The sequence below is a fragment of the Dendropsophus ebraccatus genome, chromosome 7, assembly GCF_027789765.1.
Source record: "Dendropsophus ebraccatus isolate aDenEbr1 chromosome 7, aDenEbr1.pat, whole genome shotgun sequence".
Lineage (NCBI taxonomy): Eukaryota > Metazoa > Chordata > Amphibia > Anura > Hylidae > Dendropsophus > Dendropsophus ebraccatus.
In genome coordinates, this window is record NC_091460.1 from 146760944 (window position 1) to 146788250 (window position 27307).

Sequence of the window (27307 nt, forward strand, 5' to 3'; positions counted from 1 at the left end):
CAAGTCGGTTGTCTTCTTATACACTGGGTATGGTCGCCCCATAAGGTGGGGAAGCTTAAAAAAATGGCTGCATCCCCACCGTATGGGGCAACCACTTACGAAAAAAACCCCAGAATTCTACTCACCTATAACCCGTTCCCAGCAGCTGCAAGTCTCCAGTCCCGTTCCATGTGTCACACTGCCTGTGCTGGAGATCCCGAAGCTCCGGCAGCTGATTCCCTTCATTATTACTGTAAATTGGTAGTAATCTCTAGTAGTATTTGTGCTGACTTTAGGAACACAGATAACATGTCAGTTTTACCAGAGGACAAATGGTTTAAACTCAAGACCGCATTGACTTAATCCTTTTAAATGGTTAGTGTCACTGTCATTAAAAAATTTTTTTTTGCAGAAATCAATAGTACAGGTGATTTTAAGAAACGTTGTAATTGGGTTTATTAGCTGAAAAATGAATTTTTATCATAAAGCAGTTTGAAGCTTCCCCCCCGGGTCTTCATTGTTCTCCTATGGAGAGGGAAATGAGACACCAAAACAGGATAACAAAGAGTTAATTTACAACTACATGACCGGCTATCTCCTCTAACAGTCAGCACTGACCTCTGAATACAGCTGTCTCCATGCCTGTAATCCTTCATGTCCCTCCTCCCCTCTCTAGAACAGACAGGGTTGTGTCTGATGCAACAAGTCAATTTCCTGATATTTTGCAGTGAATTGAAAAGAGGAGGGAGGGGGGGGACCTGGGAAAAGGCTTTTTTTAATGCAGATAATGGCATATTTGCCTAATGAACCCGATTATAAAGTTTCTTAAAATCGCCTGGACTATTGATTTTTCCCAAAAAAATACGACAGTGACTAAGTAGTAAAAACTATTTTGTATTGCTGTTATCATACTGACCTGCAGAACAAAGTTAAAGCAGTACTCCGGCCAGTGATATGCTGAGTGAGCGGTTCTTATAGGGGATGATAATGGAACCAGCAAGTGTCGGCTACAGGGAGTAGTGTAAGAAACTATACTTTTACACACCACGCTTGGGCATATGTAAAACAAAATTTTGATTTCTGGAGAGCCACTTTCAGAATTTTTTTTTTTTTTTATATTTCTGTAGCTGCTTTACAAATTCTGTGTCCCAGTGACTGTTGCATCTAACATGAGCAGCAAGGATCCATAGGTACCAGTTATCTGTCCATGTTGTTGATCATAGAAGCCGCTGTCTGTCAGCTGAGGTGACATTTTAGCTAGAGATGAGTAAATTGCATAGTGACTATCCGCATTCTGCTCATCCGGCTGCGGCTTTAGTCCATCCTCTCTGTGCCGTTCCTCCCTGAGTGCTGGGAAACTTGGAAAATTTGTGCATCTCTAATTTTAGCCTTAGTGATATTAAAGGGGTACTCTGGGCAGGGGTGCCCGGATGAGGGCAATGATGTCCCCTTACCTCTCCGAACTCAGCAGAGTGTCCCGGTCCGTGCTGACTGGCTGAGCGGACTTGAAATGTCACATCTCAAGCCCGCATCAGAGTCCAGGAAGTGCGGACCGGAGTGACGCAATCCAGGACACAGCGCTGGAACCAGGGAGGTAAGGGGACGTTGCTGCCCTCATCCACCTCCCCGGCCATAGGCAAAAAAGCCCGGAGTACCCCTTTTAAGACAACCTACTATTATCCAAAACTAGAAGTCATGGTGAAATGTAACTAGAGATGAGTGAATTTACAGACCTCCCAAGACTGCGTCCAGGTTTCCCAGGCAGAGGGTAGCAAATTGCTTCATTCTGTTACAGCTGTAAATTTGCTTATTTAAACATAATCCTTTAAAGAGGTACTCCGATCTAGGGTAGTTATGGCTTATCCTAGATGGGTCATAACTAAGGGATCACTGCTGGGGCCCCCTGTGATCTCCAGAACAAGTGTTACGAAATCTGCAGCCTCTCACTGGAGAATGAATGGAGCTGTGGCACATGTGTCTGGCAGCTGCATTCTGCAGAGATTTTTTTTGGGGGGGGGAGTTATAAATATAATTAAAGCCCCAAAGTCTGACCGTCTTTTGTGTTTACACATATTTAAATACTTAAAGGGGTGCAGACACTATTCCATTTTAAAAAAAAAAAAAAAAGGCATCCACTGACCAGACACTAGAGATGGGTGCAGTTATAGTATCTACTTCTGGACTTTTCCTACCGCTGCTCCTAGCCCCAGATTTAACACATTCAGGTCTGGTCCAGAAAATGCCCTAAAGGGTGACTCCGGCCAAACTTTGTATAGAGTTCAGCAGCCAGAAGTCTGGTGTCACGGCGTGGCTGCCATTCTTTGCTGTGACAGATGACCGAGTACAGTGGACAGAGCAGAGACTTATCGTGAGAGTGAAGTAAGAGACGCCCTCTGCAGCTGATGTCACGGCACAGAATTGCAGCCATGCTGTGATGTCAGACTTCGGCGGCTGAGCTCCGTACCATGTAAGCTTGGCCAGACTACCCCTTTTGGGACTTGTGATATCTGACCTGTCTGACTTTTTGTGGTTGTAGCTACATGATGCTATAACTTATCCAGCAATTCTGCGACTTTTTTTTTTCTGACATTGGACTTTAGGTTAGTGGTAAACTTGGCCGATATCCCAACAAATTTCTAAAATTGCCCACATTTCAAGAAAAGTTGTGTGGCCTTTACCACAATACAAAGTCTAAACTTTTCAGTTAAACCCGACAACTGGCTATAGATTGGAAAGCTTTGGATATACCTGGCAGAGTTTTTGGTTTCGAGGATTATTCAGTAATACACGGCATTCCACCCTTTATGATCTTATTATGTTATCACACACTCAATACCTTTACTATTGGATAACCCATAGCTGAAACAGCTGCCAGACACAACACCTGTGGGCAGTGACTCTTACATCTGCACAAACTGAACATAGAACTGAGGAAAAGATGTTCTTTTATAGAAGTCCTCCGGAAATCAACTGGTGCCGGAAATTTGTAATTTACTTTTTAAAAATCTTTAGTCTTACCATACTTATCAGCTGTTGTATGTCCTGCAGGAAGTGGTGTATTCCCTCCAGTCTGACACGGTGCTCTCTGCTGCCACCTCTGTCCATGTCAGGAACTGTCCAGAGCAGCGGCAAATCCCCATAGAAAACCTCTCCTGCTCTGGACAGTTCCTGACATGGACAGAGGTGGCAGCAGAGAGCACTGTGTCAGACTAGAAATAATATACTACTTCCTGCAGGAGATTAAGCAGCTGATAAGTCCTGGAAGATTTTTAAATAGAAATAAATTACAATATAATCTATATAACTTTTTGAATCCAGTTGATTTGAAAGATATAGAATTTTACTGGAGTACCCCTTGAAATATTGAGGGCCACTTTGACGTCATGAGTTGAGAAAAAAAAAAGCATTAATCGGTTCAACGTATTATAAATTACTTTTTATTATGTAACGTTCCAGTAATGCATGATTGCCCAATAAAAGATTCTAAACAAATAGTCTCCACTTGCTATACTCCTGCCCTGTGTTCACTGGGCTATCAACAAGGCAAAGTTCATTCACCACTTCCATATGTTACAATCTCCGAGTCGAGACAGCAGTCATGATCCTTAAAGTGCATTGCTGATTTATGACACATGGGGTCTTTATATATAAACACTAGTGCAGGGAAAGGGGGGGGGGGGGGGCTGGAAATTTCTGCTTTGTCAGCACTAGTTTATACATGTGGCCCATCATGGCGGAGAATAGCCAGTTACTCCATCAATTGCATTACGGTATTGTAATAAAGAGATGCAGTAATTTACAATAGGAAAGAAAAAGAAACACTGAAAGTATCTCATTCAAAGACCTTGAATCCACAAGTTATGCAAAAGACATTCAATTCTGAAGAGTTTTAAGTGCAACTCCACACACTCCCCATGTCGGACCAGGACACACAATTATTTTAAATATTATACATTAGCATGTTTGATCGGCATAGAAAAAGATGCAGTCCTCATAAAAGTCGGATTGTATACAGTGTCAAAAGGAATGATTAGAAAGATCCATTAAATTTACCCTGTACGTGGGCGAGTTCATCGATGCACTAACATCCAATGGGAAACGTCACAGCTCCGCTTAATACTCAGAAGTTCTGCTGCCTCTTACGTCATGTTTGCATCTAACGGGTTGGTGAACCTATAAGCTTGTGTTAAATCCTGTCAAATTATATGATCTGTCAGAAAATAATATTGAAACCTGATTTAATAAAAAAAAAAAAAATAACCCTATCTTAAAGAAATGCAAAGAATTTTGCACAGTTTACACTTGGGTTCAGGTGGAGTCAATCTCCGGCAATGGACGGCGAGTCTATGGAGCTTTCCATTACCGAGTACAATTTAATTCACTTTTCCATTTCTCTGATGGTTAAACAAGGACAATGATGCTGGCTGATGCAGTGGGGAGATGTCCGCTCTACTGGACGGGCCTGTTTGGTGGTTCTCATAGGAGTAAATGAGCAGCATGTGTTAAGCACAGAAAATGGATCAGAGAAACATTTCTGCAGAGCAGAACGCGTAAACAATGTCACGTGTGAAGATAAAACAATAATGTAGTGATGGAGAGAGATCCCATGGTGTGGTCATGTACACAGGCACTAAATGGATTGCAGATACTACAAGCCCTGAACATCCCAGCCCTGTGGATAGGCGTCATTGTTCCACAAAATGCTCAAGTCTGTTGGCCGTGCAGCCATGTTGGATATTGGCCGTATGATGATTGCTTCAGGAAAAACAAACAAACTCTACAGTACAGTCACGTAGCATCCTCCCAGGCTGGCCATGTACAATGCTGGACTTGCCAAAGTGTGTGTCCATCATCCGCAGGGCAGACCAGAAGTCAGGTAGATCAGAAGTTGGAGTTTCTTGGCCAGTGAAATCAAGGACGTTTTTCTGTAAGCCCTTTACAATGCTACACGGCCTATATGCATTAAACAGCTCCGGCTGGACTTGATGTATCCGTACAGAACAAGCAGGTAAACAGCGCATACAGAAACCAGAACAAAACATCTTATCGGGAAAAAAAAAAAAAAAATTACACAAAAACATAGTGCAAAAATCTCACACATTTCATCTATATAAAAAAAAAAGTTCAGTTGGCACCAAAGGTGATAGTCTGTTTTGTGAGAGGGTACAATGCAATGTCCGCTGTATACTGCTAACATTTCTGAACAAAGTTCTTTGGAAATATCCCAGTTCTCCCGTCTAGCTCTCCACTCATCCATTCATTATCTATTGATTCCAGTGCAGAGATTATATCACCAGCCTGTGAAGGAGAGCAACACACCTCAGGTTAAGGTCACACAGTTTGGCAGAGCTAGTACAATCAGCTTTCCAGCACAGCGTGCACCCTCTGGGGTAGGAGGCAGGTTTACAGATTGCAGGTGCACAGTGCAGGCTTTCTCCCCTGCATGGCACTAGCTAAGCCCCGCCCACCCCTGTGCTCAGTCTTGGTGTTTCTTCTGCTACAGTTTGCAGGGAAGTCAAACACCTAGTGGCTGGAATAGTTACATGCACCAGCTCTATAATTAGAATAGGGTTTATGGAAAAGACTGAACACTGCTTAAGTGGCAGCAGCGGAAGATCATGGAAAATGACTTTACATAACATATAGTGGGATGTCAGATACAAACTATACGCAATCCAAGACCCACCTCAAAGCACTCATAGTACTGCGGCAGGGGGTTCTCAGCTAATGTGCCATATCCAGTACAAGAAATAAAAGGCAGCGTTCACCCCTTGGTCATCTGGGCAACTTCTTATATTATAAGCAGGGGTGGGGGGTGTAACGAGTCCTACAGTACTACTGCCTATGGGGGGTCCCTGTCTGACTCCACCACACCGGGGTATGAATAGAGAAGTAACACAGACGACCAAAGTGCCGCCTCACATTTATATGTAACCCAGCCCGAGCCCCTTACATTTTATTTGTCCCCATTGAGGAGCGGGTTAGTAATATACCTTGAATGAAAGTTCATCCTCATTCTCCCCACAGAAGTCATAAAGTGCCCGAGCCGTTCCAGATTTCCCTCCCTGAGTTTGCCGCGCTGTTTGTCCTACAAGAAAGGTACAGAAATAACTATGGACAGTAGATACGGCATCTATGTAATACAGACAGATTAGACCACCTGAATATACGTCCTACATAAGGGCAGCGTAATACGAGGCCACGTCTAGTATCAGCCCAAGGAACATATCGTGGCGGCACGTAACAGACCCGAACAAACAAACACAATGAACAGTTTTTAATCTTGCCACTACCCACCTCCTCAGCACTGACTGACATCTACTGTGTATTTACATGTATACATCTGTACCTGCAGCAGCTGTCAGTGAGTGGCGAGAGGGGTGGGTGTAGGCGGCTGTCAGTGGCGGACTACCCTCCTCATGAATACAGCAGAACATTCACTAGGAGTTGGCTGTATACTTTGTAATAGTCAAATGGCAACTCAACTGGTGTTAGAAAGTAAATTACTTCTATTTAAAAATCTTCAGTCTTCCAATACTTATCAGCTGTTGTATACGCTGCAGGAAGTGGCATATTCTTTCCAGTCTTCCAGTACTTATCAGCTGCAGTATGTCCTGCAGGAAGTGGTGTATTCTCTCCAGTCAGACAGAGGGGGCAGCAGAGAGCACTGTGTCACACTGGAGAGAATACAGCACTTCCTGCTGGACATACAGCAGCTGATAAGTACTGGATGATGTCTGAGAAGCGTCAGCAAGGAGCGAAGCAGCTGTCATGTCTGTGACTTCTAGGTGTTTAGCGTTTCCACCATTCTCAAGCCGGGCTGATGGCTTTTATGTTTTGAAGAAATAAAGACAAGATTTTACCAGGTAAGTGTGCCCCTATTTTTCTTTTCATTGTTACAAGTTGGACTATATCTAAGGGAGCAGCACCAAGATACACACATATATACACCTGTTAACCTCAGACAGTTCCGCTCTTTTTATGCACCTGTAGTGCCGCCACTCTAACTTTAGGTGACAAAAATAAAATTGGTTACGTTCTTGTGTGCTTAAAAAAAACAAAAAACAAATGCATCTGTTTTTTCATCATTTTTTTCTCAAAAACATAGTGTGAACCCAGCCTTACATAAAAATAGGGTCTTAAGAGCCTCTGCACGTAGCGTGCGCCTTGTTTATCACCCAGCTCATTTAGCACATAAGACAGACACATTTTATCCATCAAAACAGCATTAATAGTGACCACAGCTACATGAGACACGTATGAATGTGTGAGAATGGAGTCTTACAGACATGGTTTAGGGGGATGGAGCGGACCTAGCGCAGGGGCGACGGAGCGGGCCTAGCGCAGGGGCGACGGAGCGGGCCTAGCGCAGGGGCGACGGAGCAGGCCTAGCGCAGGGCCGCTCTCAGGCCTAGCGCAGGGCCGCTCTCAGGCCTAGCGCAGGGCCGCTCTCAGGCCTAGCGCAGGGCCGCTCTCAGGCCTAGCGCAGGGCCGCTCTCAGGCCTAGCGCAGGGCCGCTCTCAGGCCTAGCGCAGGGCCGCTCTCAGGCCTAGCGCAGGGCCGCTCTCAGGCCTAGCGCAGGGCCGCTCTCAGGCCTAGCGCAGGGCCGCTCTCAGGCCTAGCGCAGGGCCGCTCTCAGGCCTAGCGCAGGGCCGCTCTCAGGCCTAGCGCAGGGCCGCTCTCAGGCCTAGCGCAGGGCCGCTCTCAGGCCTAGCGCAGGGCCGCTCTCAGGCCTAGCGCAGGGCCGCTCTCAGGCCTAGCGCAGGGCCGGCATTAGACCTGGCTTTGATCTGTGAGGCTCCTAAGAATATAGAAGATTTCCCAGAATACTTTCCTGCCCTTTTACTGCAGGATCAATGCAGGAACTATGTACTATGCATCGCTCCCTGTTCATTGAAAGCAGAAAATACAGCGAGATCAGGAAGTTTTATAACCAGATGGCGACTCCTCTCTGCCGTCTCCGGCTGTCATGACAACCCGGCCCTGAGTGCGGCTGCAGCCAACACAAAGCAGCTCCGTAAGAACACAGACAGGGTTATAAAGCCTCCGCCTGCCGAGCGCTAAAAGTCTTTTCTCTGCAGGTTGAAAGGAGAAGAATAAAATATTACTTTCTCTAATTTATTTTATATTTTATTATATTATATTTAAAGGGGTAGTTCACAAAAAAAAAAAAAAAAAACTGGTGCCAGAAAACGCCAGAGATTTGTAATTTACTCCTATTGAAAAATCTCCAGTCTTCCATTACTCATCAGCTGCTGTATGTCCTGCAGGAAGTGGTGTATTCTTTTCAGTCTGAAGAGCAGGAGAGATTTGCTGCTGCAATTTTTTTTATAGAAATAAATTACAAATCTGTCACTTTCTGGCACCAGTTGATTTAAAAGAAAAGAAATTGGGCAGACCCCCACTTTAATTCCTAGAAGCAATCCTCAAAAGAACTGTTTTTTACTACTCACTATTGAATGAAGTCCATAAGTTTGTAAAGATAACCCCTAAGGACCCTGTTACATCAGGCAGCTATGGCCCTCAGGTTGTGTGTGGTACAATTCAGCTTCATTTACTTTCATGGAAATGAGCTGAAAACCCTGCACCCAAACCGAGGACAAGAGTGGTGCTGTTTCTGGAAGAAGGCGGCCATGTAGGTTTTCAAGTCCGCTCAGCCAGTCAGTGGTCAGAGGAAGGATCCCGCCTCTGCTACTGACTGGCTGAGCGGACTTGAAACGTCACGTCTTGGGCCTGCATCAGTGACCAGGAAGCGGCCGTTCAGCGCCGACCGGAGCGTTGCGATGCAGGACAATGCGCTGGAACGGGGGAGGTAAGGGGACGTCATTGCCCTCACCCACCTCCTCCCGGCCATACGCAAAAAGCCCCCCGACCCGGAGTACCCCTTTCTGGGCCGTTGTGTTGGTTTCTTCGGGAGCATCTGGTTTTTGATCTTTTTTTTATATCTCTATTATATTTTCTACTGCTGTAAGTGCCGCAGATTTTCTGACACTATCCTAACATCACCCTTTCAACTCTCTTCCTTTGCTATTATCTCAGTTAATACCGCTTTAATAATATTCTCCCACCCGATGGAGACAATGAGGTGATTTTCACAGTGGAAACACGAGGGAGATTGTTACCTGTTTAGCCACTATATGTCAGCAAATGTAAAAATAAAAACAAAAATTAAAACAGCCAAAATTTTTAAAAAGTTACAATTTTTTTTTTCTTCAAGATCAATTTCCTTCAAAATAACAGCTTCAACTAATGTCTCTTTTCACCAAAAGAACTTCTAGAAATAGTCACAAATTCATTAGGGAAAATGTGGCAGAATATACACACACGGGTTGGACTAAATAACAAGAACTTCCCAATTTTTACATAGATGAATTGAACTTTTACATATTGAAAGGTTATAAACTAACGACCGGCGTCACTGGTAACGCAAGCTACACGACTGAGAAAGAATATGGTATAATCACTGGTGATAAAATCATTACATCCGTAACTCTCTGGACCCATTCATAGAGAATAGGCGATTTTCTGCAGCACAGATCACTGTATGTGTATGTAAGGGGCCATAGAAATAAATGCGGACAGAATAAAAGGTCATGTGATTGGGGCCTTATGGTGGAGATGTGCCGGACCCGACACAGATCCAAAGGGGAATGATTATTGGTAAAATACAGAAAAAAACAGTACGTCAGCTCACCCAAAATGCTGTATGCTTGTTGAATGATAGTGGTTGCATCCAGAAGCACGTGAGAATATTGCGGGCTGCAACCCGTACAGCATCCAATAAAAGTCAGTGTTCACAGCGCATTAAAATTCAAAATTAGTCTTTATTCGGCATTACAAAAATAAAAACTTAAAAACTGTTTTTTATTTTTGTAATGCTGAATAAGACTAATGTTGGATTTCAAGAAGCTGTGAACTCGATTATTGGTGCCAGCCTGGTAGGGGCGTCTGTGACCCAAGCTGAGGTCTACTGTTTCCGTCATCACATTTTAGTGAACTCACGGTCCTCATACAGTTTGAGGCAGATTTAGAAATTTACACCCCTGACGTTTGCCATGCAAAATGCCTTTTACCTTTGGCATACATCAGCCATAAGCTTCTGCCTCACCTGATGGGCGGGCAGAGGGAATGCGTCAAGATGGGGAGGAGGCATGGCAGGGAGGGGGTGTGGCGGGGAGGAGGCATGGCAGGGAGGGGGTGTGGCGGGGAGGAGGCATGGCAGGGAGGGGGTGTGGCGGGGAGGGGGCGTGGCAGGGAGGGGGTGTGGCGGGGAGGAGGCGTGGCGGGGAGGAGGTGTGGCGTGGAGGAGGCATGGCAGGGAGAGGGTGTGGAAGAGGCGTGGTGGGGAGGAGGTGGGGAAAGAATGTTCAAAGAATTAACGTGTTCAGTCTTTGATCGGAGAGCAGAAATCCCATTGAAGCAAAAGGACAGACAGATTGACAAGCTGAATCTACGGCGTGGACTCCACTCGTAAATTCTGTCTCTTTTACTTTGTCTATTCCTCAATGTATTTCAGTTGTGTTGTGTAAATAATGGATCCTACCTTATAGTTTAAATAAAACTGTGATAAAAGTGACGGCTAAAAATCTGGCGGTATCTAAAGATGAGACGTTGGCTGCGGGATCCATCAGAATGAATAGTGTAGCTGCTCCACTTATATTATAGAGAAGCTCTCCTCTAGACTATATATGTGTAATATGGGGTCTATATACAGATGCACACACCGTCTATGGTCCTGTAGAGCTGCACTGACTCCGGGTATCTCTGTACAGACTCTGCATCTCTATGGTACAGGGTTTTTCTTAGTTGAGCTTTGCCAACCTTATTTGATGTAATTCAACAAGTGATGTTTAATGTTTATTGGCCTGATAGACCACAGTATAATACAACCACCCTTGTTTTTATTCTATATTAAAGGGAAGGTCTCATCAGAAAATGACTTATTGTATAAATGTTTTTATGGTAAACATTTTTTTAAATAATTTTTTATGACATTTTTTTCTAATTTTCCATTTTTCTCTCCATATTATATAATAATCCTGATATCTTGCAGTTCTCATTCTCACCACTGGGGCTAAAACTAAGCTGAGACTTCCTGTTGTGTCTGTGGTGATAAGAGGAGGCTGCAGTAAAGTGATCTGTACAGCATTGCAGCGTCATGTGACACCAGTAGATAGAGGAGACAATAGCAGCTCCCTGTGGAATGACCTCTTCACAGGTCACAGAGCGCGCTCAGTAATGTCTCACATTCATCTCAAACTATCTATTGTCATCTATGTCCATGAGGCTTGCTGTAAGGCATGTCACGAAATGCTGTTAAAGGGGTTATCCAGTGCTGCAAAAACATGGCCACTTTCTTTCAGAGATAACATGACTCTTGTCTCCAGTTCAGGTGCGGTTTGCAATTAAGCTCCATTCACTTGGAATGGAACAATGGAACTGAGCAGCAAAACCCTGCCCAAGCTGGAGACAAGAGTGGTGCTGTATCTGGAAAAAAGTGGCCATGTTTTTGTAGCACTGGATAACCCCTTTAAAAACAGCCCAGGCAATATGGCCGCCCCTATAACATAATCAGTAAAAGAATCTATCTTTTACACAGCAATCTTCACCTGATCTTCTGGCATGTGCCGGTACTGTAAGTGCACGGAACTAGAACGGTTCCTCACATAGCTCTGTGGTTAGCGGGCCCCCTGACCATCACATAGCTCTGTGGTTAGCGGGCCCCCTGACCATCACATAGCTCTGTGGTTAGTGGGCCCCCTGACCATCACATAGCTCTGTGGTTAGCGGGCCCCCTGACCATCACATAGCTCTGTGGTTAGTGGGCCCCCTGACCATCACATAGCTCTGTGGTTAGCGGGCCCCCTGACCATCACATAGCTCTGTGGTTAGCGGGCCCCCTGACCATCACATAGCTCTGTGGTTAGCGGGCCCCCTGACCATCACATAGCTCTGTGGTTAGCGGACCCCTGACCATCACATAGCTCTGTGGTTAGCGGGCCCCCTGACCATCACATAGCTCTGTGGTTAGCGGGCCCCCTGACCATCACATAGCTCTGTGGTTAGCGGGCCCCCTGACCATCACATAGCTCTGTGGTTAGCGGGCCCCCTGACCATCACATAGCTCTGTGGTTAGCGGGCCCCCTGACCATCACATAGCTCTGTGGTTAGCGGACCCCTGACCATCACATAGCTCTGTGGTTAGCGGGCCCCCTGACCATCACATAGCTCTGTGGTTAGTGGGCCCCCTGACCATCACATAGCTCTGTGGTTAGTGGGCCCCCTGACCATCACATTTACTTTAATGTACTCAGGCCTTTCAGTCATATAAGTCACGTAGAATCTCAGCACATGGCTGTCAGTGCCGCCAGACTTCTACCTCTCCGGAGAATCTCATCCATTATTCACACTTCCCGCTGATGGACGGCAACGATCTGACATCTATCTCTTACACAGCAATCTCCACTCATCACACTATGGCAGCATCTCCCTGATCACAGGGGGACTCTGGCACCGTAACCCGAGGTTTTGACATTTTCGGTGACATACGCACCTGAGCAAAGCTGTACAAACGCAGTGGGCAGAATCCCTTCTCTGCCGTTCAGTCGTCCTCTGTACCACTCAGAGTCCACTTTCTCTATAATCAGTATCTTGTCTCCTTTTCTGAAGGGTAAGTCATCCTCCGTCTCTGCGGTGAAATCATACAGCGCCTCGTACCATTCCCCAGACAGGCGGTTTAGCTGCGATAGAGACAGAAAGAAACCAATGACATGAGCGGCACCGATAACGGACAAGTCAGGCACAATCTCATACATAACTGCTGGTGGAGACGGCCTCCAAGACGCCAACCATGAAAGATGGAAGATGCTGTGCAGAGTGACCGGTCACCTGTACATATCCAGTAGCTGCACATTAGCCACATAGGCAGACGCTACACTGCTGTTACAGCTGTTCTCAATACGGATTCAGAATCAAATTATATCGGAACAATCAGACAATGTGCACAAAGGCGATGGGGGTTCATGCTTCTTGAAAACTGACTGGACGGAAAAAAAAATGAAATCCTTAAGCTGGGTTCACACTGTATATGTGAGTATCCGTTTTGATCTGTTTTTCCATTACAAAAAAAACAAAAACGGATCAAACTGGTTTTTTTTTGAAGGACACAAAAATGAGGTGACTACGTTTTTGTGAACATTTTTTTTTTTTATAATTGAGGTCAATGGAAAAGTGACTCAAAACGGATGCACACAAATGCATACCTTTTTCCTCTGTTTTTTAATCGTTTTTTTTCAAAAATGGATGAAAGAAAATGTTTGCAAAAACGTTAACAAAAACCATGTTTTTGTGTGCGCTATAAAAATGGATGCGCTTTGATCCGCTTTTTATAGTGGAAGTCAATAGAAAAACAGATCACTACGGATGCAGACAAATGCATCCATAGTTTTCATCCGTTTTTTTTCATAAAACAGATGAAAAAAAACAGATTGCAAAAACGCAGTGTGACCTGACAAGCAATCGCTTATACATCTCTCTATTTCTTTGTTCATGTACAGAGGCAAAAAACCCACGCACAACTAAAGTTCTCTACAGCTGAAAACTCCCTCAGTATTATTGGGAATTGTCACGTATAATAACGTATAGGGAAGGCCTGGAATACAACAAACATTACTGCGGGTCTGTTCTGGTTTTTGTTACCCAGAATTTATCCCGACACAGACATCACTCAGAAATCCTGAAACATGAAAAGGACGTCCCAGCCTGCTCACACGGCCACATATCTACTGAAGCAGGGAGACTATCCATAGCTATAGCCAAACCTGGGGGCGGGTTATAGAGGAAGGATTCGCATCTACCGGACGTTTATGGCCGTATACAGTATGTGGCAGCCGAAGACAGATTGTTCACTTTTGCTGATGAAAATCCCAAACCACCAACCTGGGCAGAAGATCCAGATGGTTTATTCTTCTGTGAATCCAGAGAATCCGGGGCTGAAAAAAAAAAAAAAAAAAAAGTTAAAGGTTTTAGAAGAAATATGGCATTTTATGTGTATCCACGGCCGCGCAGCGAGCACTGATCTCCGGGGGAGAATTCCCTCGTTTTGGAGACTGTTTACACTAAACACTGATTTCCTTCTGACATCCCGCGATTACCTGCAGTTTTGCTCGGCAAGTCTTCTATGATTTCCACAAAATTGATTGGAAAAATGCCGACGTGTCCTTTCAGCTCGCCCTTCACCCACTCCTCATTGATGTATTCTCTCAGGATGATGGTGTCGCCCTCACTGAAGCTGAGCTCATCCTTCTGATCCCCAATGAACTCGAAACGTGCCAAACAACGCGGACCCCTAGAAAGAAGCAATGAGAATGAAGGGGGGTGCAGGGCTGCCTGGGGCTCATGAACGCCACTATCCAGCAAACTACAAACCATCCGGAACCTAGGGTACTATTACAGGAAGTGGTTATCGGCTGTACTTGGCCGATTACTGGACGGACGATAATCCTCTGGTGTAATAGTTCATGCAGAAAGGCGACAATTGATAATGATAGCGATGATCTGCCACCGGACTGTGTAATCTGAGCAGTGGCAGCAGACCTCCTCCATCTTCTATAGGCCATTCATACAATCTAAAGATTTTCTGGGCAGCCCCTTCCCACTCGCTGTCTGCGCATGTAATAGGAACAGCATCAAGCAGGGAACGAGGAGCCAGGGAGTGCTGACCTGACAGATCAGGCCATGGAATACAGCCTAAGCCATAGAACATGAAGAGATGCAAGGAGCTACCCGAGCCAAGGTCAAAGTTGCTTCCTTTTTTCATAGACAGACAGGCAGACAAACTACTTATCTGGCGTATTGCAGAGGTGTAAAGCTGCTCCCTAAAAATTTTAATTAATCAGTATCCACATTTTAAGTGCAGATTAGAGATAGGTGAACCTGGAGCGTCCGAACCTGAACACCCTGCACTTGATTACCAATGGCTGAAGTAGTTGGATGCAGCCCTAACCTGTCATAGGCTCCAGCCATGTCCCTAGGGCTGCATCCAACTTCTTCAGCCACTGGTAATCAAGCGCATTGCTCAAGCTTCGTTAGTCTCTAGTGGAGAGTCTCGGCCCCTGCTACATCCACATTGGGAGTTAAAAGGCATCCAAAGTATCTACAGGTAAAAATAATCCATGGAACAGTTTCTGCTTATAGGGAGAATCAGCGACTGCAGCCTTTAAAGGGAACCTGTCACCCCCCGTGCCGGGATGACAGGCTCCCGACCCCCCGTTAGAGCACCCTATACCCACCTAATCCCACCGGGTCCCGCTTCTGGAGATGTTCGGGTCACGGAGATATCGGCGCCCGAAGCTGGACTCTCCTGTCATTCTCTATGAGTGTTGGACTCATCTGAGGAGCGCGCGCTGGGCTTCAGGCGCCGATATCTCCGTGACCCGAACATCTCCAGAAGCAGGACCCGGCGGGATTAGGTGAGTATAGGGTGCTCTAACGGGGGGTCGGGAGCCTGTCACCCCGTCACCGGGGGTGACAGGTCCTCTTTAATGTCTCACTGCTTCCATCTTGATACAGTGAAAACAAAAATAGCATTGAAAAGTGGTCTTCTATGGAGGGTGGTCTTCTATGGAGGGTGGTCTTCTATGGAGGGTGGTCTTCTATGGAGGGTGGTCTTCTATGGAGGGTGGTCTTCTCCAAAGAAAATGGTTACCAGTAACGGATTATAATAGGTCATTTTTGGGTGGTAGCCCGGGGCCCTGAGCTCCTGGGGGGCACATGGACACCCAAAAAGACTTATACTTTCAGTGGTGTACTTTCCCTGGATACATTTCTGCCATGGTTTGCAAAAAATCACTGCTTTTTTACCAATTTTTTTTTTTTACCACAAATCAATTCATATTATCTATCCTGTACTATGAATACCACCTGTGCTGCTATAGTTACAGTGGGGTGGGGGAGCCCAGGGCCTATGGTAAAGTTACTCCACCCCTGATGGCTACTATGCATAATGAGTGGTGGCCTGAAAAACCTCCACACAAAGATATATGATATATACTGTATATACAACGGTAGCATTGCACCGATTACATTCACCTGATGACAGTCACAGTTAAGTAATAAATACAGACATAAGAAATGATGGGGGATGGTAGGTATAGTAAATATTCCGTGAGGTACACTTACTTTAGATTAGAAATTGCAGGGTTTTTCTTCTGGAATCCATTATCCGGAATGTCAACCTACACAAAGAGATTTTGTGATCAGAATCTGGAACGCCTTCTCGATGTAAGTACAGAGACCCCTATCTGAGATTTTCCTCCCTTTATATTCAATTGTGCATGCTGATAGATATATATATATTTATTTTATTTTTTTAAAGTGATATTGCCCCCCCCCTCCATATCAGGAATTCTCAGCCCCATTCTGTGACATCTCAGTGACAGCCAGGTCAGAGGGGCAGGCCTAGGCACCAATAAAGTTACATAGGGGTGGGGCCTACAACAGTGATGTGGGTGGAGATATGGGGCACCACAGCCGTTAAGGCCGCCCCTATGGCACTTTCCACCAACAATAGCATACATTTTTGAGGGGAGAGACCACCAAGAAATCCTTAATATGCTAAGATATGAAGTGTCCAGAATATAAGTTTAAGAAGGTGCCGAGACCTCCGGATATGGAAAGGGGGGACGACAGTATGTGTAACAGTAAGTGTGTAACAGTATTTCCCCACAGATTCCTATAATACTCTATTCCAGGGCGTGTATATGTGTATATATATATATATATATATATATATATATATATATATACACACACACACACATTATATAGAGTATATATATAATCTTAGTGAAATGGAATCACATACCAAGACCTGGACATGATTGGCAGGAAATATGCCGCTGCTTCCTTTCCATCTCCCCCGGTACCATTCTCGGCCTATTTTCTCCAGCAGGTACACAATCTCCCCTGAGGTCAGACTAAGGTCATCTGCGTGTTCTGCAAAGTACAGCACCGAAAAAAGAAAAGAAAAAGCTAGAAAAAGTGTACACTGTGTTTGAACGGCCATTGTTGAAAACTGCACTGATGGACACGTCAATTATTGCCGCAGCGAACACTACTACACTGCGTGAACAACGGCCGCTGTTTGTATTGATTTCAATGCAACACATTTTTTATGACAAGAACGGCCATTCTTATCATAAAAAATGATGCTGTGTGAACATATCCCGATTGTGGATTTCCGACCTCCCCACTGCAGCCAAGGGGAAAAATCCTCAATCCATCTGCAGCGTATCTGTGACAAGCTGTGGATTTAAAGTCTGCAGTAATTACACAACAGAAAATGCTCCAGCAAAGAGCAAGTGCCATATAACATTTTAGTTTTTTTAGAAAATTTTTTAGAGAAATCTTTTTGAAAATTCTTTTGAAAAAAATGAGGTTCTTAGCAGACGGTTTGATCAAACTGAATGTACCAACTCACCACGTTAAGGTGCCCTCAGAGAGTTGGACCTACACTAACAACGGCCTCTCTCGGACTATAAGTCTACATATCTGGGCATATAGGGGTAACATGTAGCACACCTCCAGGAGCTGGATGAAGTACACGGATATAAAGAGGGAGCCGTCTGCTAAGAACCTCATTTTTTAAAAAGAATTTTCTAAAAGATTTTTCTAAAAAAATGTTCTAAAAAACCTAAAATGTTATATGGCACTTGCGCTTTGCTGCAGAATTTTCTGTTGTGTAATTACTGTTAGCCATGGCTGTGTGCAAACTGCATAGTGTGAACAAGTATGAATGTGCGGGCTTTAATAGTTTTTTTAAAGTCAGCAGTGCAATGGGAGTTGTAGTTCTGTAGAGCCATGGTTCCCTGCCCCTGGTTTATGGGATATTTTCCTCAGCTTTAAATAAATATAAAAACAATGTAAACACCAGGGGGCGCCATTGCTTATCACTACAAGGAACTTCCAGCTACTACAGGACATAAACATTGAAATAAACAACATAAATAATAAAATTAAAAAAAAAGAAATAAATAACAGGCTAAAAATTACCATTTCATTTTTCTTGAAATCCTTATAAATATATGTTCATTATTCATACAACAGGTGTGTATATATATATATATATATATATATATATATATTTTACACTCTTTGACTTTAAACAACTATTCTGCATACTGCCCCTCGCTCCTCCCCCCTGACTGCTGCTCGTATACTGTAATGTAGTGTTGTGTACAGCAGGAGGGGTTCAGCGTCTGTACTAGTCGGCCTGGATGAGATGCTTAGTGCTGAACACTCTGGCTATTGTGGTAATTCCCTCAGCCACATAACATCCCAGAGGATCACAGAATATGACAGAATACAGTCGTCAGACGTTGTAGGAAAAGCATTTATAACCAGCAAAGCAGCGAGGATGTTGACTGAACAAATAGGATTTATCTCATCTTTTAATCCTGTCTACTGGAACTGACATCTAAACTTAAAGCGGTACTCTGGCAATTTTATTTTTCTTTCTTATAAACTGGTGACAAAAAGTTATATAGATTTGTAAATTACTTCTATTTTAAATTCTCCAGTCTTCCAGTACTTATCAGCTGCTGTGTGTCCAGCAGAAAGTGGTGTATTCTCTCCAGTCTGACATAGTGCTCTCTGCTGCCACCTCTGTCCATGTCAGGAACTGTCCAGAGCAGCGGCAAATCCTCATAGAAAACCTCTCCTGCTCAGACTGGAGAGAATACACCAGTTCCTGCAGGACATACAGAAGCTCGTAAGTACTGGAAGACTGGAGATTTTTTAATAGACGTAAAATTGCAAATCTGTATAACTTTCTTAAAAAAAAAAAAAAGTTTCACCAGAGTGCCCCTTTAATCTGTCAGACTAAAAAAATTTATACAAAAATTAAAGAAAAAAAAAAAAAGACACTACATACAATATAAAAAGTTATTATGGTCTGCTGCTATTTTATTTATATTTAGTCCAGAACAGGCTGGAATATAAGTATCAAATCTATTCCCATCTATGATGTTACATTGGAATCTAATAACTGGGAATATATATATATATATATATATATATATATATATATATTATATATATATATATATATATATATATATATATATATATATATATATATATATATACATATATACATATACATATATATATATATATATATATATATATATATATATATATATATATATACACATCTATATGTATATCTTATTAGCATGTGCTAATAGAAGGTATAGCTATAATATAGGTGAGGCTCAGCATACCTCCAGGATAGTCATGCAGCACCAATGCGTGAGGTGTATGGCTGTCCTCCATTCTACGGGGCGCGTCCTTGAAAAACAGGTAAATAAGAAGCATGTTTAAGAAAATGTCTCAATGATCTAGCATCAGCATACTGGTAACAATGGGAAACAAATCATATACATAAAGATACATAAAGATAACAACTAGAGATGAGTGAACCTGGAGCAGCTGGAGTCCACCCGAACCCGAACGTTCGGCATGTGATTAGCGGTGGCTGCTGAACTTGGATAAAGCCCTAAGGCGATGTGGGAATCATGGATATAGTCATTGGCTGTATCCATGTTTTCCAGACAACCTTAGAGCTTTATCCAAGTTCAGCAGCCGCCGCTAATCACATGCAGAACGTTCGGGTTCGGATGGACTCCAGCTGCTCCAGGGTCGCTCATCTCTAATAATAATACAGATGTATAATTATAATCAGCTCAGTATAGATATTGTACTGCACTCCCATTGTAAGGGCGGGTTCACACCTACCGGATCACAGGGGATTTCATGCTGCGAATATGTAAAGCTTCATCCCTATAAACCCGCCACAGCCCGGGGAATACTTTAGCTGTCCCCGCTCCGGCTGCTTCTCAGGCTCCCGCCATCCCGCTCAGCCAATCAGTGCGCTGTCCTACCACACCCACTGGACGCAGGATTACACTACTAACTACATGGGAACGGCGCAGAGGATGAAGGTGAGAGACATCGCCTCCTCCTCAGTACTCAGTCTAACCTGCTGATAGTTCCCCCTTAGTATCTGCTGCAGATCCTGTGTGGGTGAATGGATTTGATCTATCAGGCCATGTGCGTGCAATGAGCTGCAGACGAGAGCCGACAAATAACACTAAGATGACCTTTTATAAAGCTGGTGGCCTCTGGTAAGGTTAAGGTTTGTAAGCCAGGCTGAGGCATCAGGAAATTGGAGACAAGCTGTTTGCCGAAGAACTTTTCAGCCTGGCCCCGCCTCCTTGACACCTCAGCCTGGCATAAAAACAATAGAACTTCTCCAAAGGCCTTTAGCTTTTCAAGTAACCTGCATGATATTGCATCAGTATCTGTCAGCCCATGTCTGTAGCTTATAGCGCGCACACCTGCTAGAAGGTTTCCTTAAAGGGGAAGTCCGGCATCAGGCATTTTTTTTTCAAAAGACCCAGGAGGAGGTGGTTAAACATAACATGCACCTACCTCCCCAGCTCCAGTGCAGGGGTCTGCTGTCCCCTACTCCGCTTCCTGGTCTGAGTGGGGACTGGGGTCATGACATGTCAGCCCCGCTCAGCCAGGAAGCGGCTTACTCTACAAATTAGTCTTGTAATAAAATTAATTTGTCTCATTAGTTTCTATTACGAATTTTGTCTCTTTCTCGCAATTTTTACATGAGTCACGTGGTCCTGTGACGTCACCGAACCGGAAGAGTACTGACTTGCCGACTCAGCCGGCCTCTAGTTAGTTATTCACTTAGCAGGCTTCAGAGCCTTGCAAACGGCCCTCCCTGAGCACGGGACGTCACATGACGCCCTGTTCCAGAGCTGGCCTGTCAGTGTAATCACCTCAATCCTCCCGGCCCCCCTCCCTGTGTAATGATTGCGGACCCCTCAGCCCCGGCCCCCCTCTCTCTGTAATGATTGCGCCCCCCTCTCTCTGTAAATCATTGCGGACCCCCCCCCCCGGCGACGCCCCCCTCTCTCTGTAATGATTGCGGACCCCTCCCGGCCGCGTCCCCCATCCCTGTGTAAACATTACGATATACAGATCACTCACCCCCTGGTGTAAGCCTGTTGCATCGCTGGACCCGATTTTGGCGCCTTTTTCAAGCAGCTATCCTCAGCTGACAGGCGCTCTGTGTGAGACAGGAGAGATTCCTTTCCTGCTTTGTACAGATCGCCTATAGATCGCCCGATACAACTCAGCTGATAGGCGCTCTGTACGAAGCAGGAAAGGAATCTCTCCTGTCTCACACAGAGCGCCTGTCAGCTGAGGATAGCTGCTTGAAAAAGGCGCCAAAATCGGGTCCAGCGATGCAACAGGCTTACACCAGGGGGTGAGTGATCTGTATATCGTAATGTTTACACAGGGATGGGGGACGCGGCCGGGAGGGGTCCGCAATCATTACAGAGAGAGGGGGGCGTCGCCGGGGGGGGGGGGTCCGCAATGATTTACAGAGAGAGAGGGGCCGGGGCTGAGGGGTCCGCAATCATTACACAGGGAGGGGGGCCGGGAGGATTGAGGTGATTACACTGACAGGCCAGCTCTGGAACAGGGCGTCATGTGACGTCCCGTGCTCAGGGAGGGCCGTTTGCAAAGCCTGCTAAGTGAATAACTAACTAGAGGCCGGCTGAGTCGGCAAGTCAGTACTCTTCCGGTTCGGTGACGTCACAGGACCACGTGACTCGTGAAAGAGACAAAATTCGTAATAGAAACTAATGAGACAAATTGATTATATTACAAGACTTATCTGTAGAGTAAATGTCAAAATATCCTGCAATACCCCTTTAAATCACAGAAACCACTGAAATCTCTATGGTAGTAAATCTTCTCTTCTCTTTGAGGAGGATCCTACCTTCTGTTTGTGGTCGGAGACGTCATCGAGTGGGGTGATGATCTTCATATTAGCCACCTTCACATCTCCGCTTACTCCTCCCTTTTGGCAATGGACGACACTGTTATCCTTCTGCTCCAGCAGCACCAGCACCTCTCCACGCTGCACGTATCAGACAAATGGGAAAGTAATATGTAAGGAGTCATCCATCATTATACATACAGCGTCCATTACTGCAGTCACTGGTCAGGGAACAGACACTGATACTGCGCTGGTGTCCCTGGATACCTGGGTGCTCTGACTAGTATCATATTACACACATTATATATATATATATATATATATATATATATATATATTATATATATATATATATATATATATATATATATATATATATATATATATATATACACACACACACTTTATAGGCCAGCCTAGTCCCAGTCACACATTTACTTTATATACGCTTAGGTGCCAATAGGAACATACATTTCTACCCATTTCTTGGAATCTAAGACTTTAAATATGAGAGGGTGGAAGAATATGGAGGTTAAAGGGGTAATTTACCCAAACTGTCTTTTAAATCAACAAGTTTCAGAGAGTGCAAGAGATTTGAAATTTAATTCTATAAAAAAATCTCCAGTATTCCAGTACTTATCAGTTGCTGTATGTCCAGCAGGAAGTGATGTGTTATTTCCAGTGCTCTCTGCTGCCACCTCTGTCCATGTCAGGAACTGTCCAGAGCAGGAAAGGTTTTCTATGGGGATTTGCTGCTGCTCTGGACAGTTCCTGACATGGACAGAGGTGGCAGCAGAGAGACTGGAAATAATACATCACTTCCTGCTGGACATACAGCAGCTGATAAGTACTGGAAGACTTTTTAAATAGCAACAAATTACAAATCTGTATAACTTTCTGAAACCAGTTGATTGAATGGGGTGGTGTGGGGGTGGGGGGTAGTGGCCAAAGTAGCCCCTTAATAAAGCATTATGATTGAGGGTCTCTGGTAGTTTTGCTCTGGTGGGGTCTGTTCTGATCACATTACTGCTATGAAATGATGTTAAACAGAAGGTCGGCATTTTGTTGTCATATAGCATGCGGGGCTGACAGCAGAAGATTCACCTTGCATGACAGCTCTCCGTGATTTGCGGATACGATATCCTTCTCAGCAACTCCATGAGGCAGAGGCAACTGCAAATACAAGAGACAACGTGATACAATCATATATTATCTCTATAGAATTCTAGAAACTGGATTACGTATCCAAACCCCCAAACCAGAGTCCGAAACGCCTGGACCATGATGGAGAGATTCTGGGGTGTCAGTCAGCGGTCAGACTGGTTCTTTCTATAGAGAGGCCGTTGTTTTAGTTTTGGATAGCGGTGTAAGCGGTGTAAGCCACATCTATAGCATTATGCCCGCTATCACAAAGCTAACACAGACTGGGACCCCACCTCCATTTTTATCATTTCGGCCTTCTCCTTTAAAGATGCAGCTAGTTCTCTGTTCTGTGTGTTCTTGACTTCTTAGTGTTCCGGCTCAGGCCGCTCTATGAGGGTTTTGCCTTTTGTAACAGGTCAGGCCGTTCTTTTTCACGGCACCATTTTAGATGACACATTCTCTGAGTCCAGACACAAGGGGGGGAGATTTACTTAGACTTTTTAATCCCCACCAAACGACTATTAGAATACAGACAGTAAAACCGTATCGCTTGTTCCTCTCTTCTCTATCGCTGTGACCTTCACATGAAAACAGATTGAAAAATACAAGTTATGTTCTATAGTTTTTCCCTCGTGCGGCAGACTAAACAATGTGCGACCGTGACCCCATAGTACTTCTGCCTGCATTACAGCCGCCGCTCTGTTTTATGTTAAGTTGATGAAATTCCTCTGAATTAATTTTTTCAGTTTAATCGCCAGCATTGAAACAAGTAAACAACCCGCAAAGATCCGCAGCAGCAGCCGCAGCAGTTTATCATTTAAATGCAGCAAAAGAAGAAGATCCATCCCTTTATTTTCTTACTGGACACCAGAAAATACATAATACAAAAACTGTCCCACTGAATATATACAATGACACCTGTCTAGATGGGATATACTGGGCTGGGGTTACAGAAGTCCAGCGATCTGGCACCATCTTGGATGGGAATGCCGCAATATGGATCTTCTGCATCCAATGTCCCATCTGTTGCCCCATAGGCAGTGACAGTCCCAGAACAATGGACCACCCAACATAGCTGCAGCATTCTCCAGTCTGGGTCCTGATGACAAACATGCCGGATGAATGAAAACATGGCAACAGGTAAATGGTTAATTCTTAAAGGTGATGTGTAAGCAGAAGAAGTGGGCACGCATAAGGATCAGAGCAAACTACGGCCAAATAGGATTGCTAAACAACTGGTTCGGAGCATCTCTGGTTTCCATCAGTTGACAATTGAATATAGATTGGACATATAAGATATTGATGACAGTAAATAAGACTGTGGGTATTGGGCCTTACCGTGTACTTATTATACAGAGGATGTCCAGGCTTAGGTCGAGGAGGTAGATCTGGTTGCTGTCTTTTTAACACTTGACTTTTTGATCTGTTGAGGCCAGATGTGTTATGTTTTGCGCCCATACCCACATCAGAAGATGATCGGGGAAAGGCATCTCGATTTGAGGCATTTTTGGAGATTTTAGGGGGTGGAGGCCTTCCGGGTGGTCCTTTCGGAGGAGGTGGCTGTGGCGTCTCCATTACTTTGACACCAATTGGTCTAGATCAGAACGAGAGAAATAAAATAACTAAAATACATAAAGGCATGTAATGAAAAATGACAGACGCCGGGCACTGGAAACACTGGATGGCAGAGTCCTCTACCCTCGGCACTAGTCAGCGACTGTCATGCTCAGCGGCAGAATCAATCAGTAGATCCATGTAATGTACAACGGCACCAAAGTAGTAAAAGGTGGCGATTATCAGTCTTCTCTTCTGACTGCAAAATCATGTAAGAAACAAAAGGTGACTGGGAGGGGGTGTGGGTGCAAAAAACGCCAAAAAAACATCTCAGCTAAGACCCTGTGTGGCACCCCCCCACACACCTTTTGTTCCTTACATGATGTTGCAATAAAGTGAAAACCTTTGATGTTGTTGCACATAAAATACATAAAGGACTATCAAAAAAGGAACCTTGAATGCATGACAACGCCATGGTCTGGTACAACGCCATGGTCTGGTACAACGCCATGGTCTGGTACAACGCCATGGTCTGGTACAACGCCATGGTCTGGTACAACGCCATGGTCTGGTACAACGCCATGGTCTGGTACAACGCCATGGTCAGACATATAACGTAAAGCAAGGAAAATAGTGCAACGCTGAGGCTTTAATTTCTTGTTCCTTGCATTCTAGTGCTCAAATACTTTCATGGCGTCATGGAATCATGGCACTCTACTACACGGGCATCCTTTACTTGTCTAGTACAACTTTTGGCACTCATCTTGACTTGACACATCCCTACCTGGTAGGTAGTACGGGCTTAGACCAAGTCTCTTCCGTATTGTCAAATTGCTCCCATTCCTGAAACCGACATAAAACATACAGAAACATATAATATCCATATAAAATAGAAAAATAAACTACGACCTCCACCCCTGTAACTCTGATCGCCACAGCCAGCGATATGGGACAAATGGTTGGTATCACAGTATAATAAATGTGGCAATCCACCTAAATCCATGTAGCCCACCTTTCTGACCGTAGGGCGCGTCCTCGCAGTTGGTTTATTGTATAAGCCCCCGACAGGTTTTTCAGTAGGAAGAGGTGGAGGAGTCTGAAGTTCTTCACAAGCTGTAAATAAAGAATATTATACTTTATAGATTATGGACGATGCAGCTAGGAAAGCTACAAGTCACCGGCGGCTGTGAAAGGGACCCTGAAGCGGCACCAGGAAAGGTACCTTAACATGGTTTATTATTTTTTGCCAACTTTTTTTCCCCATGGGAAAACCCTCCTCAGTGTTATTTAAGAGCCAAAATACCTTGTTAATAAAGTTTTTTTATATATGGGATTGTTTTACTGAGGTCGAGTCACCATATGATTGACCTGACAAGTGTGTGTAGACTATTGCACCCATCGGTGTTCATGTGATAAGTGAAATACACCGGGATCCTATACTGTTCTATACTTCCATGTTCATTACAGAACTGAAGTTCCATGACTGATCGGCAGTTTCCAGGAGGGTGAGTATCACTACGTATCGCTCCCATCTGCAGGAGACAGAGAATCTTTGTACAGGCCTTACATTTCCCAAGTTTGCCAGAGATGCGGATGACGGTCGGCTTTCTGAACGCTGTGGGGGGAGCTGGCTGCTCCTTCTCATTCCCATCCTTGGAAAACAGCTGGAAGGGATCTGAAGAGAGAAAACATTTTCCTTTCAATCTGGAATGTGGAGACGATAGCAGCAAACACCGCGCCATAGAACACGTTGTTACCGACATTCTGGAATATGCTGATACCGATAAATCCAAGGATATCATGAGGGGAGTTGGTTTTTTTTATTTTACGTACATTTTTTGTGTCAGTTCAGTTAAGGCCATTTTACACTGAATCAGAGTCAGACAAAGGAACGTCCTGAAGAACGTTCCCGGTCATTAAGTGTAAACATCACACAAACGCTTCGTTGTCGGCCGATTACATCTTCTATGTTACAATAACTGTTAGTCAGCATCTACCCAGACGCACAGGAAAGTCTCAAAAACAACGTCTGTCTATGAGAGAGGAGGTGAAGGCACGATCACAGGAACCATTATCCTCCCAATAACAGGTGACAATGAAAGTCAGTTAGCACCGACTGACTTTCCACATCATTCTCTGTGAAGATCCTGATCCCTGGGCGTCCGTGCTCCGGGAGGTTTCTGGTGCTCATGGCAATCTATCCCTCATCCAAAATAACAGAGAATATAGCTCATTGCTGGGACAATAAGCAGCTGCAACCTGTGGGGGAAGCTGGCAGCACCTGGTCATTGTTCTTGTGGTTCCCCAGAGGAAAAATTAACAGGGATTCCAAAAAATACAAAATAGCACAAAATAGCACATACTCACCTCCCCTGCTCCCTCAGAGCTCGTAGTCTCTCAGCAGTGACAGCCCGCTCATTTACTTTCAATGCTTCAACCAGTAACATTTAAAAGATTCTGTTATCTAAAATACCTCTTTAGGGTGTGTTCACACGTACAGGATCCGCAGCAAATATGATGGTGCAGATATCCATGTAACTAAGTGACTGAACACAGCATCAAATCTGCTGCAGATCCTGTACTTGTGAACACGCCTATAAAGAGATTCTGTCAGTAGGATTATGGGGTCCTATCTCAGGGTCAGTAAGATTATGGGGTCCTATCTCAGGGTCAGTAGGATTATGGGGTCCTATCTCAGGGTCAGTAGGATTATGGGGTCCTATCTCAGGGTCAGTAGGATTATGGGGTCCTATCTCAGGGTCAGTA

At 44.5% G+C, this 27307-nt stretch overlaps 1 protein-coding gene across 4 annotated transcripts in view; it reads right to left on the bottom strand.

Moving 5' to 3' along the window:
* Positions 1 to 3393: 3393 nt before the first annotated feature.
* Positions 3394 to 27307, bottom strand: part of SH3D19 (SH3 domain containing 19) — an 87632-nt gene continuing 63718 nt past the window's right edge. For all 4 annotated transcript variants that reach the window (XM_069978681.1, XM_069978678.1, XM_069978677.1 and 1 more), the window contains exons 8-21: positions 26109 to 26216; positions 25554 to 25654; positions 25326 to 25384; positions 24326 to 24581; positions 22949 to 23017; positions 21845 to 21985; positions 19263 to 19329; positions 16844 to 16974; positions 16159 to 16214; positions 14133 to 14326; positions 13918 to 13970; positions 12533 to 12719; positions 5973 to 6067; positions 3394 to 5277 (exon numbers count right to left, since the gene is read on the bottom strand). In XM_069978681.1, coding sequence (XP_069834782.1) covers positions 5170 to 5277; positions 5973 to 6067; positions 12533 to 12719; positions 13918 to 13970; positions 14133 to 14326; positions 16159 to 16214; positions 16844 to 16974; positions 19263 to 19329; positions 21845 to 21985; positions 22949 to 23017; positions 24326 to 24581; positions 25326 to 25384; positions 25554 to 25654; positions 26109 to 26216 — 1625 coding nt within the window. In that variant the 3' untranslated portion in view covers positions 3394 to 5169. The remainder of the gene's footprint in view (positions 5278 to 5972; positions 6068 to 12532; positions 12720 to 13917; positions 13971 to 14132; positions 14327 to 16158; positions 16215 to 16843; positions 16975 to 19262; positions 19330 to 21844; positions 21986 to 22948; positions 23018 to 24325; positions 24582 to 25325; positions 25385 to 25553; positions 25655 to 26108; positions 26217 to 27307) is intronic.